This window comes from Zonotrichia albicollis, chromosome 2 (assembly GCF_047830755.1).
Source record: "Zonotrichia albicollis isolate bZonAlb1 chromosome 2, bZonAlb1.hap1, whole genome shotgun sequence".
Lineage (NCBI taxonomy): Eukaryota > Metazoa > Chordata > Aves > Passeriformes > Passerellidae > Zonotrichia > Zonotrichia albicollis.
This window is the reverse complement of record NC_133820.1, coordinates 70,323,291-70,337,212: the sequence shown is the minus strand read 5'-3', so window position 1 is coordinate 70,337,212 and position 13,922 is coordinate 70,323,291. Positions and strand designations below refer to the sequence as shown.

The window sequence follows — 13,922 nt, the reverse complement described above, 5'->3', positions numbered from 1 at the left end:
AAAAAAAAACCCAAAATATTAGTTAGACTGCCTCCAATCTAGCCACTTAATGACTAATATTTCAACAGACCTGTTCTAAACCACCTGGATATCAAACTGTCAGGAAGGAATACTAAAGATGGTTTTTAGCACTTGAAAGTAAATAGCAGCAGTGTCCCACCAGGAGCCAGAGGCTGAATATTGCTGTAGTATCTACTGTACAGACTGTACTGACTGTACTTCAGTGCATAACACCAGACTTGCATGACAGAGTTTTGCAGCATTAAAGCTGGCAATACAGAGGAGTGGCACAGCACAGTCAGTGCTAAACTTCACTGGCAATAATACTGGGTGAGCAACTTGCTGCAAACACCTTCACCTTTTGCTGAGAGTGAAGGAGTCCTGTGGCTGTGAGGACTGGACAAAGAACTCACAGGCAACAAATTCCCTATGAGACATTATTTGAAAATCACCATTTTAGAGGACACTTGTTACAGAAGGAAGGGGTGTAACATGTTGATGTAAGTGCTGTAATACATTCCCTCTCTAATTCTTATGGCTTTAGTAACTTGATCTTGCTCACACCACATGCCCTCGCCATTCTCCTTCCAAAGTCAGCATTTAGACATCATCTTTTGGTCTTGATAGTCATTTTACATCAAATACAGAGGAAAAGATGCAGCTGGGAAACAGAAATCAAACTGACTAGCAATAATAACAGGTAACATACTTTCTGAAAAGGCAACCGCTCAACAGGAAGAGGTTTTCAGCAAATAACATCTACCACAGACACCGTATTTTTCAAAGTGAGTTTTTTAAAATGTGCTTTGCAGGAAGAAAGTTATAGCAGATTGATAGCAGAACAGGTCCAAAGAAAGTCTAGTGTAACTCTAAGGTTCCCTGACTACAAAAATAAAACACATTATGAATGTGTCGAGCTTAAAACAAGAAAAAAACCTAAAAAGTGGCTAAAACATATTTCTGAGAAAACCAATATATGTACATTTGGTCTCACCCTCCACAGAAGAGCACAGATATGTATTTATCATGGAATCATAGAATGGCTTGGGTTAGAAGAAACTTTAAAATCATCTAGCTCCAATCCCCCTGCCATGGACAGGGACACCTTCCACTACATCAGATTGCTCAAAGTTCCATGAGCCTAGCCTTAAACACTTCCAGGGATGGGAATCCGCAACTTTTCTGGGCAACCTGTTCTACTGCCCTTCCACCCTCACAGTAAAGAACTTTTTCTCAATATCTAATCTAAAACTACCATCTTGTAAGTTTGAAGTCATTCCCACCTGTACTGTCACCATATGTGCTTGTAAATAGTCTCAATCTTCCCTGTAGGTTCCCTTCAGGTATTGGAGGGAAGATCAAGTAGTTTTTTTAACCACACAAGTTAAAAACCCAAGGGAGAAAATCAAGTGTATGATTATGCCTTTGTTTAATTTCTTTTTAAGAATTACTCATCTCTCACTCCTGCCACTGCACACACCGTCACAGACAGAAAATGGTATCAGAGCTATCTGCTCCACCCAGACAGCAGCTATGGGAGCCTCCCCTAGGGAAGAGTCTGGACCATAAGTACTGAACGTAGAAAGTGCAATTACAAGTTTTAAAAGGCAGTAATTACCACTTGAAATTGCTCTGCGTTTTGTAAACCATGTCTCAGCAAAAACTGTGGTAAAGGGCAATCAGGAAAAAAAAGAACTAAAATCCAAAAATAGTGTTTTAATGGTTTAATGGACTTCTACCATGGGCAGTCTCCTAAAAAAAAATCAACAAAACCAAAATTGTAAAAAAGATCCACCAAATAATGACCTATTCTATGAAACATGTTTCAAAAGAGAGCAACATGGTAGAAGATCAATAAAAATGAACAAAGTGCAGACCAGTTAAAGCCCTCTTGTGCAATCTTATCACCAGATGACAGGTGTATATCAAGTCATGCAACAGGACAGCTGTTACCCCACACTTTTGTGGGCACCTCTAACCAATGCTGCATCGTACTGGAGCTTAGAAATCAGAAATCATTGATAGTCAAGAGGTCCCTACTGTTCTTCAGAAAAAATCATGTTCACATTTTGCATCCTATTTGTTTACTGACCCTAACATCCTATTTCCTTCCAGGCAAGAATAAACAAATAGATTTGATTAAGTAAAAGCCACATCAACAAAAAAGGATAAAGCACTGTTAAGAGAGAAGAAAAATAAAAAACTGCATGCATTAAAGAAAAGTTTTATTTTCAACAATACATTCCATAAGCTACAAGATAGATGGTCCATTACGGCCTCATTCCTGAGATATAATTATGCTCTGCAAATAGTTTAAATACCCCAGTTTCAGTAATATGCCATGATACATAATTTTTGGGATTTAAGTTACAGACAGCTGTGGTGCAGGCACTTGGACATGAGCTAAGAACCCCAAGTTTTTTTCCTAGCCAACAGACAGGAATGGCATTTCTAGGGCACAATTTCCCTCCCCAGTTTTAGGCTCCCGTGCTATGATAGGATGTCATGCCCTAAAAACACCTGCATTGACTATAAAATGGTGGAGGCACTGAGGTGCTTGTTTCTGGTGTAGGCAGCTGTCCTAGACTCTCCTCAGCAAGTGGCCAGCTTCCTCCTGCCCACCACGTCTGCGCAGCGAGGCGCGCTCCTCGCCCTGCACCGCCCTGCACCACCTCGAGAGCTGCAGCGGCTGCAGCCACACATGGAGCTGCCTGTGCTCAGCATAAGCCTTACATTCGCTTCTGCTGGAGAAGAAAATCACTTGGGCTCAGCTCTGTCCTTCTCTAATCATTGATGCTCACACCACTGGCTTGGCCTCTGAGAAGATGAGTTGTAGGAAAATGTTTCAGAATAATAAACAAAACAGATAAAATCAACTGATTGTCACATGTTTTCAGATCAGTTTTTCAAAGCCTTGTTTATATTACACCCTCTTCACTTTGCTATGAAACCTAGTTACAAAAGCCCAAACATCCACATGTTTCTAAAATATGCTTCTCTACTGATCAGAATGTTTCCTGTGGTACTGACCTGTGCTGCTTCACGCAGTTCTGGAGTACTTGGTTTGATCCTATGATCAGATCTGAACTGCTCTGCCAGATTGAACTGGTTTTGGCCATATCTACAAACAATCATCATACACACAACACACTGATATGGTTGCTATGTCTGTCTGCAGGCAGAGAAACCCCCAGGGCAATACCTCTTCACCTGAACTTGGTGCCAGACTACCAAGGAAGCTGCTGACACACTATGCTTCCAAAAGGCTGGAGATGAACAGAAAAGCATTCACTCGTGGGAAGACACTTTAAATGTGCTTTTCTTTAACTTGATCACAGTTTTGAACTGGAAGAATCAGAGTAAATGTCACTTCTTGTGCTCTATTATTTTAAAACTGTTGTTGTAACTGCTTCCAACTCAGTCCCTACAGTGATACGACGTATGGACTTTCCTTGCTGCCATGGTTGTGAGAAAGAAAGGAAAGAACAAATTTTAATATGCTCCTACTGAGAAAAGCATTCACACAACTGCAAGTCAATTTAATTTGAAATGCATTTTTGTGGAAGTGGCCATTGCTTTTTTTATACAGTATTTGCAATTGGTTATAATTTCATTAACAAGTCTTTCATTCAGTTTTAAAAGCTAATACTAATGTACACAGATGTACACATGACTATTGTGAGGTAATGTTCTTGATTTCACTGAAGGCATCTGAATCCCAGTTGAGAGCCAATCTAAACCTCCCTCTAGCTTTGTTGTTTTCTAAGACAGAAAAATAACTGTACACATTTGGAACTGCAAAAGAGCCCTTTTTTACTATGGCTCCCTTTGAATCTAGTGTGCAATGAGAACTACATACAGAGAAAACATTAAATTAAGAATATAAGGTAGTGATTCGATTAACACAAATTAAATTACGTCTCTAATAGCAAGGTTGCAAAAGAATTTATTTCTAATACAAACACACTTCTATATGCCCTAGCAAAAAGAGAGAGTGCAAACTATCCCAAAGTTTTTTTTTCAAGTCCCAAATTAAAGTGTCAGCAATGATTTTCAAGAAATCAATACAGAGATCCATAGAAGAAAAATTTGTGTATTTTTAAATTTCTTCTACTTCTGCTGCTTCATATTTCTCATACAAAATATAGCTAAAATATGATACCCTAGCTCCAACAAAGCTTTGACTTGGCTTCAACCCATTTCCCATGTCTGCTGGACACATAAAGCAATTGAGCTACTGCTAAAATCTTCCCAAATCTTAGCTACCAAATCCCCATAGATGGACCTTTACCAATTCAGAGGAATGCAAACTTCATACAGATGAATTTCACAGAAAGTCCCATGAGTGGGTCCCTGAAAGCACTGGTTATATCCCACAATCCCCTGAAAACTGAACCCCGCCCTCCTCCGAGGGCTAAAGGCAGCAATCTCCCTTTCTGCTCTCTAATTTTTTTAGTGGGTTTGACATGCTGACAAGGTGTTTCTCTTTTCCTCTGAAAATTGTCTCATCAACTGTCACCAACTGACAGAAGATCAAAACACCATCCGGGCCACAGAAATGGAAAAAATGGAAGGGGACGACTTCTGCTTTGGAGGTACTGTCTTCTCATACTGCAAGTCTTTAGGGATGACAACTTGTCCCAGGAATAAGGTGACTAGCTTTTAACTGGTGTGGAATAAATTCTGTGTGAGTGAGTGATGGGTGGGAAGAAATGCATGCAATAGATAGTAGAAGGGAAAAGCTACGTGGGGAAAAAAAATGGAGAAAGCAACCTCAGGGTAAAAACAACTCTTTTTAACCAAACAACAACATTCAGACTCGCAATACAGACGGTCCAAACAAACAATCTCCCCTCCAAAAGAACAAATAAAACACCCCAAAACCCTAAACAGAACTAGGGGAAGTGACCTTGGTCACTAGAAAACAGCTTTTCAAGTTTTCCTTTGCTGACAGTCCCTGTGCAGCAGCAGAGGTAGCATCTCAGCTTTAAAGGTGTTCCCACTGCCAGCATCTGAGAAGAGACCAAGTTGCACAGAGGATGCTGCAGGCAGACACACGATGCTCACTTTTCTGGGAAGACAACCTCATTACAGATTTCATATTTTCCTTAAAGTCTTCAGAAAACTGCAAATGGGTAAAGGAAAGGAACCTTCTGCTGGAGCTAGAAACAGCCAACAAATGTAGACTTTCACCTTGACCAGGTGGCTTAATCTTTCTGAAAGCCCATGGAGATATCAGGGAACATGGAAGAGCAAAGGTAGGCATGAGATGGTGGTGCAGAAGTCATGGCTCAACCTAAGGTCTCAGACCCCTCTTTATCAGAAGAAAGCAGGAGAGAAACAAATGCCAGAAGTACAGAAGGGGCCTTCAGGCACAGGTTACTACAAGCATTAGAGCCACCTGAGAGAGCCCAGCCCAACATAGAGCAGTCATGCTGGGAACCATGTTAGCAAATCAATGGCTGTAATGATTCAACTTCTCCCTGACACCATTTAAAGCTTCCTACTATGCATCTAGCCACTATGCCTGCTTTTATTCAGCTTTTTAAATTAAGTTCACAAAGGACTAAATGAAAAGGCATTGAGAGAAGCTACAGATAGAAAAAGAAGCAGGTTTAGGCAGTGGCGTTGACTCAGCCAAAGCCTGCAGGAACTCCTACCCAGTTTTGTTTGTGCCATCTCCCTCTGTCTCACAACAACAACAAAAGAACCCAAACAAACAAAACAAAAGCACAGAAAAAAGCAGGGGGAAAAAAGGGCAAACTCTATTTTAACCAGATTTCTGACATGTAGCAGAAGCCAGACAGGTTATCAGGAGCCTTAGCCCAAGCCACTTGTTCCCTTCTGAAAATTATAACCATATTTTCACTTCATTTCTTCCTCACCACAGATCTACTATGTGATAAATGAAACTTCCAAGTATAATGAAAAATTTAAAAATCATTATTTTTAAACTACAAAAAATAAAGCTGATAAGAGCAAGTCCTTCCCGTTCACACGGGTCCATGTGACTGAGCCCCTCCCACTGGCATCTGCCACTGAATGCTTACATTTGCAAACTGTTTATAATTTATGGTTGTTTAACCAAGACTTAAAAAAAAAAAAAAAGCAAAAGAGCCATGAATTATGACTTCCCTAAAATACTGAGCATAGTTGCCACTTAGACCCTGAACCTCTCTCCACAGCTGTCCCATGTCCCAAGAGCTCTTGGCACAAGAGAGCTCCAGGCAAAGCTTTGACAAGAAGAAAAGTACCAAAGTTGTTAAAATTCCAGCTTGTGGGGGCATTGCAAAAATAACTATCAAAAGATAAGTTAAATGACATCATTTGTATGCAATGAAGATCCAAAATCATGCTTTTGTCCAACACAGAGCACTTACAGAGCTAACATTTTTGCAAAGTACACAAATTCTGTTATCCATCCCTAAATACAACTAATCTAAGAACTTAGAAACTTTAGGAGTAGCAATAGCTCCTGTGTAGTAAGAAGCAGATCAACCAAGAATAAGCAAGAAGCAGTCTTTTTGGGCTAAGGTGCTACAAGCTCTCAGCCAAAGGAAACTTTGTTTCAGCTTCCCAGATCTTCACCTGTGCAGGAGTTCTTTTCTACAACTGGGCATTTAAAATTTACCTTCAGGCAGCCAGCTAGCTGGCTACTTGCATCTTTGATATCTGAACCCAGTGAACCCAGTAATTTAAAGGGAGCTTGCATCTGACTGGAGCAATGGACTTCCTGCTGTGCACCCTCTATCTCCAGCCTTTCATATCTTTGATTTCACCACCTTTAAGTAATGTTACAGAACATATTTGCTTAGACTTCATCCAAAGCAGAATTTAGTGGGGTTATGAGATAAACATCAAGGTTGAGTTTGTTCTGAAGCTGGAGAAAGCTCTGTTTAGAGAGGTTTTACTGTCCTGTTGAGCACTCCTTAGTATTTTTAAAGTTTCTCAGGTGAGCATCTGAAGAAATGGCAAGAAGCAAAATGCATGGCTAAACGAAACACTACCCCTCCCAGGAACCACACTGAAGTAGCCCTCCCTACCTCAATTCTCCCATTTCCTATTGGCTTGTAAAGTAAAGCCAGCAATGAACAACCAGCAGAGGTAATAAGTAAGGCTCATTTTTACTACGCTTGTGCAATTCCCATATCTAAATCCCCAGGCTACCACAAGCTCTGGAAAAATACAGGGAAGGAAGTTACATTACTAATTCCACCCAAAACTGAGTTAGCACTTTAGACAGACAACACTCAGTTCATTGAAATGATCGCATGACTCTGACAGCAGAAACAGGCCAGTGACCCAGCCAGATATTAGGCCATACAGAAAACCAGAGACAAGATCATAAAACCAAAAGCAGGGTATTTTTTTAAGAGAGGAGAATAAATGCTTTTTACATTAACAAAAACGGAACAGTTTGTCATGGCACTTAGCCTTTTAAAAAGGCTCAGACACCTCATTTCTTGTTAATAAATGCAAGCTCTAATATTAACCACCAGCTACAGAGAAGCTGCATTATTTTTACAATAGGAATCCTACACTGAAGCTTCAGGACTCACAGGATGTGGTTTAAATAATCACCACCTAACTGAGAGTCTGCGTAGGTAGAAACAGACATATTTTCCCTGTAGTGTAAAAGAAACCAATTAAAATTACTTTCAAGCTTATTTCTGAATAAGCCTCATGCAGTAATACAATTTAGAAACCAATCTGTAAATAACAGTGAGCAGGTACATACTGCCCCTTCCAGTCATCTGCAGGGTGACCACTACTTCTACTCAGAATTTTATCCTAGTACACTAGCGAAGTTGAAACTACTATAAAATACCATCATTTTGAGAATTCTATATCACATATGCATCGATTCAACTGGCACAAATCAGCAAAGCAGGAAAAATATTTTTGGAGGAAGATGTCTCTGCAATACTGCAGAGGTTATAACATTTCAGCCAATTTCTGTTCCGCGTATGCAAGTTACGGGAAGCAACAGGAAGCTTTTGAAACAGCACAAAGATCTGCTGCAACAATAATGACCTCAATGTTTCCTTTTTGTGTTTTACACCACATTTTTTCCTCGTGTTTCATAATACTCCTAACACCAACTTGTACAAATATGGTTTCTTACACCATCCCATACCTGCTGCTCATCCTCCATGACGTTGCTGGCAAATTCAAACACAAGCTCATTCTGCTGTACAACTGCTGCCATAATAACGCATTCCCAGGTCTCAGCTCCACATACAAAGAAAAATGTTCTTGAATGTGAATGAACAGAGAGCTTCACTGAGGTCCAGCTGGGCAGAAAGGGAGGTTCACAAAATGGATCAAGTATCAATGTTTGTGTTTCTTAGATCATCAGTGTTCCTGGGTTCTTCTCTTCTCAAAGCAAAACAAACCAAGGCAAATCCTTTCCTGAGTTGTTCTTCCCGCCTCGATAGCCTTCACCACTGTGGAGGGAAAAATAAAAAAATTATCATTAAAAAATTGTTACTTTAGCGATGTGAATTGGAAGCAGTGGCAATAAAGCTTTCTACTTATTAAAACTGTTCTATCTACATCCAAGCAAGTCAGATACTTTTGTGTCTCCAAAGGTATTACTTCTACTGATTAATGTAGGAGAACTTTCATTACCTGAAACAGAACTGTTTCAGGAAATATAACATCAGTTTCAAAGTGTTTCATATTAAAAGCATGAATCTAAGGAAATGTTACAAAAGTTAACAAAGAGAAAATCCATATTTTCATTTGATTCAGATATGAAGTTTTCACATTCATTAGAACCTCTCATCTTCAAAGTTTATTCAAAGCGAACATACAAAACTCAGACAGACCTACTCAGCTGTAGAATATCCCAAGTATATCACATTTCTTCTTCACACACAGTTCAAAATTAACAAAGTTGTTGTTTTGCAAGTAAAACATTCTGGATCTTGAATCCCTGTGTCAAAATGATGAAACCAATAAATAAACTCTACACTCCAGAGAGTGCCCACGCTCTTACATGAAGCAGATCTTCAGCTTCATATTAAAAATGCACTGTGAATGCACCCTTATCTCTACCAGAGGCTCTCAAGCAGCCGGAAGGAAACAGCACTGACCACGTCACGGCAAATTAGAAATGTCAAAAAAACTGCACAGTACAAAGAAAAAAATCCCCAACTACTGAACATAAACAGCTTTGGTGAAAGGACGCCTGCCCACAGCTCCCATGCTGTTACTTACTCATCTGTGCCAAAGGTAAACTCAGTTAGGGTGAGCTGACCAAGAGGCTGCTGCACCACCTCTGCGGAAAGAGGCGAGCGCAAGAAGAACTCTTCGTCTACAACTCAGGTGACCCAGACATTAACTTAAAAATCTACCATTTCAAATAATAACGGGAACAAGTATCTAAAATTAGGAACCTAAGGAGTGTGTTGGTGCCTAGGAATTTAAATCAATATATTTTAAAAGAAGAAAAATGAGCGTTTGCTAGTGTTTTGAGCAAAATTCTTCAGACTGCCTTTGATTAAGAGTTGCTGTGACAAAAGAATAAGGGGCAGAGGTCTAAGATGCACCCATCCAGAGCGAGACCCACAGGAGAATCAACGTCAGCGCCTTTGGTGATGATTAGCATCTGCCTTTGTACAGGAGGTTTAACTTTGCCTTGTTTTTGCAGTAGGCACAAACTCAAAAAAATGAAGATCATCTTCCTCTCCCCACTGCCAAGCAATTTAATTAGGGAGGATCATGTCAGACACTTGTACTCCCTCACTCTAGGAAATGTAACGGCTGCTTTTCCTATATAGGTTGTGGTATTCCCAAATTCCTAAGTAGTGATGGCAGAGCATTTAGGCATTTAAGTCACTAGATCCTACCAGTCTAAGAAGTCAGGAAACCCAAGATTATGCAAACAGGAGAACCTCCCCAACTTCCAAAGCGTGCTCTAATTAGCTGTTAAAAGGTTTGTAAGAGTAGCCACAACCTTAACAACAGAATATTTGCTTTAATGAGAGTTGCATGCAGGAACAGAGAAGGAAGTGCTGTAGGAACCATTTCACCCTCAGCGCTTGCCACTTTAGTGGTTGACTTGAATAGTTAACAAGGCTTTCTCCATACTTTGGCAGAGTTATGGCACTGAAAGCATTACATGCAATCATATAATCCTGGGTGACTTCCCAAAATTTAATTATTTGGCCTTGCCTTTTGGAAGATGCCATTAGGGAGTAGACACACATTTCCGGCATAGCGGGAGTAAGCACAACTTGGCCCATCCTAGACTCCTATCATCCTGTATACAAGCCTGAAAATTAAGTATATTGCTGTATAATATATAGTTTAATATTGCCTACAGACACCGATTCAAGTGGGTCAGTCTATGCCAACAGGGATACACCAACTTTTTCAGAAGAGAAGACACTTATGGAAATTTACATTGACTAAACTTTACATAAAGTAATAGAAGTACAACTTCTATTTTGGTTCCTGCTTAGGAATAAATTATAACTGTCCACAAGATGAAATAATATTTTAACTCACACCCTCTAAACACTGAAGAGCAACTTCACTGTAAGGGATCAAAAAGCAAACAGGGAAATACAAGAACCTCCTCAGTTGTCCAAATTTAACTTCTGTTTAAATAGAGGTTAAACTAATTGCTCAGAGTCAGAATACTGCAAGGGCTCATAATCACAGCCACTACATTGACTGAAGCCACAGGCATGAACAAAGGCTACAAGTTCTTTAAATCCAGTAACTTTTTACGGTCAATAACAATTAATACAGTCAATGTAAAATTGGGATAAAGGACATGTTGTAGACACAGGTTACCCAGTAAGGTCTTAAATATAAGGAAAACTGGAGGTCAAGCTACCCTAAAAATTTTAACAGCTCCCCACATGCACTGGGAGCTGACATTTCCTTCCATTAGTGCCGGGTTATTCATAATTCTGTAAAACATTAATATTTTACAGTAGATACTACAATACCAAAATGTACACTAAATGCATAAGATACAAAAGCTGTGGCAGTAAACTTACTAAAAGCCATAAAGAAATATTTCCTTACTTTTTATTTTAAAAAAGAAACAACAAAACTCTCAATACAAAACTAATTATCCTGATTTAATATAATTTAAGCAACTGCAGCAGCATATTACATTTAATCCACACAAACAATATTTAAACCAGTGACACTATGCTAACATGAAACTCCTAATGATCTGATGCCACTGTAGGAATGGTCAGTCAAAAGCTGCTTTATGAATTCTGCACTATGGTGATGCAGTGATGTGAGACTGTTCCTCCTCCCCTACACCCCGACCCACAAACCACCAAGGGCTCTATAAATAAAGACAAGTCATACATTCTTTTTACAAAAGAAACATCTACCACAACATTAGTACCAAATCCAAAGACAAGTGAATGAACAAGCTTTAGGGAGCTTTTACATCTAACTTTATAAAAGTTAGGGACTCAGACTATTACTGTTTGCAGGATATTTTTCATTACTTCTGTTCAGTGTATAGTAATATCAAATGATCTATTGGGCAACAACAGCACAGCAGAATAATGCAAAAGTGCTTTCCTTTACTCCATATTACTTTCTCTGGCATACAGAAAACAAGAGCAGCTTTTCACAGAACCCAGCAGAATTCTAAACCAGCTATATTTTCCTTCACATCTATTTTTATAAACTGTGCTTTCATTATTCCAACGATCACAGGGTTCTGCTGTCTATAAGCTAGCACAAACACGACTATTGTTTTTGCTATGTAATGCCACTTTGCCTGATTTTACATACATCTGCAAGTAGAAAATAAGTTATTTGCAAACAGCATAAAAAGTGTAAATTCTATTCACATGCACAGTAAGCCTGACTACATACAAATAATCCTAGGAGAAAGGAAAACCAATATATATTATCATAAAATTTACATCAAATTTTCAGAACTACTACTTACTTCAGGAGGAAGTAAGGTTTTGCTTTCATTTTTACTAATTGTTGTACAAATATATTATAAAAAGCAGCATTAAAACACAACAATATAAACAAACATCTTGATTTTGATTAATCCTTGAAACAGAACTCAAATTATTTCAATCCCCCTGGAAGCTCCCTCACCCACTGATTTCAACATCTAGGAACAAGCTCATCAATCAGTCTGTCAAAAAGCACATTCAGTCAACCTAAGCTTTAGTACATGCTACTCTGGAATCCCAGAAGGTGCAATGTAAGATTCTGTCCTAAACATCAGCTAGACATCATAACTTTTCCCCCACCACTCTTTACCATTTATGCCTTCCAGTTAGTCCTAGCCTGCTGAGGTCTAACTGAGCCAGTTCCACAAAGCTTCTAAGAAACACCTCCAGAACTGATGCTTTTGGTCCCAATGGTGAAGCTGCAATATTGCAACTAGGCTCCATGCTGGAATCCACAAATTCTCCTTCAAATCCTGATAATATGAGCCACTACCTTATCATTCAAGCAGTGTAATGCAAAATACCAACATAAGACAACGGCACTAGACTGCAGCAGGTGTAGCAGGCATCAAAGCATCAGGCAGAAACCCAAAAATTTGCTAAAGGTCAGCTATGAGCTTAGAAGACTCAAGTCTTGCTACTGAGAGCATCCCAGATAGCTGAAAGATGCCTCCAGGAAGCTACTGGATCCAGTCCCATTTAGGGTTACTAAAGATGACTGTAATCATCCTGCTCTTTCTCATTAAATTAATAAGATCATTCATATATGTAAATCAAGAACCAGCTTAGTGCTTTAAGATTCAAGTGCAGATCTGAATTCTGAGTTACTGACGAAACAATTCCACTCATTCAACACATGGACAAATCACTTGAGATTGGACTTTCCCATTGATTTCCTAAGACAGTCCGTAGCATTAGCACTAGCCCAGAAATGTCGAAGTTGTGACTTAACAGAAATGTAAAGCTGAACCCCTCCCTTCTTTACAATATCTTGGATACAGAGAAAAGAGGGGACTGAACGAGAGGAAAGGGAAGATTACAGAAATCTGAACAGAAGGACTGAGAACCATCTCAGGTGAGGTCAAACACATGGATGGTAACCACACCATTTCACTCAAATTTCTAACTCCATTCTATCAGTGGAGGTTAAGGATAGTTCAACTCAGAGTCAGTTCACCTTCTGAAGAGTCAACAAGTATCATAGAGTCAGGTTTTCTTAAAAAGGAGGGCAAAGCTGAATAATATTGCAGTTCTCTTAATGCAGAAATCCCAGACCAACAATGATCTTTATATTTAGTCCACACCAAGCATAAATGTTAACAGTTTAGTATTCTGTGGCATTCTTTATGGACTAAGTTTTACTATCCATTAATATCACAAATTTGCACAGGACAAGGGACTTGAAACATGTGCTTAGACCCAGGGCATCTGCAATGATGAAATGACAAGAAGAACAAATTAATATATGTCACTTGGCACAAAAAGTTTCTGAAGCCTCAGTCTTCCTACTGCTCACACAAATTAAAGGAGATAGAAAAACAACATGGTTAAGAGGGTAGAACTGAGGAAGGAAAGAAGCAACATAAAGAACAGACTCAAGTGTTCTGAGAGCATCCATGCTGCCTAAGGCAAACTGTGCAAAGGGCAGCTGACATAATAAAAGCCAACAGAGTGACCTTTGCTGAGCTTTCATTAAGGACAAAGAAATCATCAGTATCAATAAATTCCTGTTTTGCAGCCCATCTGGAAACCACAGGCTCTCAGTGCATACACAGCAAGGAGGACAGAGAGTAAGAGGGCTTATCTGTTAAATATAAACAAGTATAAAACCCCAAAACTGAGAAAAAAGCCAGTCAATATCAAAGAAATTAAATGAACCCACTTGACACAAAACCAGATTTACTCCAAAGAGAAAAAAACAACAAACACAAGCAACAAGCTCTTTGCCATCACAAAAAAAATTCA

The 13,922-nt window shown here is 39.3% G+C and overlaps 1 protein-coding gene across 15 annotated transcripts in view; it reads right to left on the bottom strand.

Annotated features, from left to right (window-relative positions):
* The window catches only part of ELF1 (E74 like ETS transcription factor 1), an 87,725-nt gene that overhangs the window by 29,347 nt on the left and 44,456 nt on the right, over nt 1–13,922 (bottom strand). For all 15 annotated transcript variants that reach the window (XM_074535472.1, XM_074535475.1, XM_074535478.1 and 12 more), the window contains one exon: nt 8,138–8,447. In XM_074535472.1, coding sequence (XP_074391573.1) covers nt 8,138–8,209 — 72 coding nt within the window. In that variant the 5' untranslated portion in view covers nt 8,210–8,447. The remainder of the gene's footprint in view (nt 1–8,137; nt 8,448–13,922) is intronic.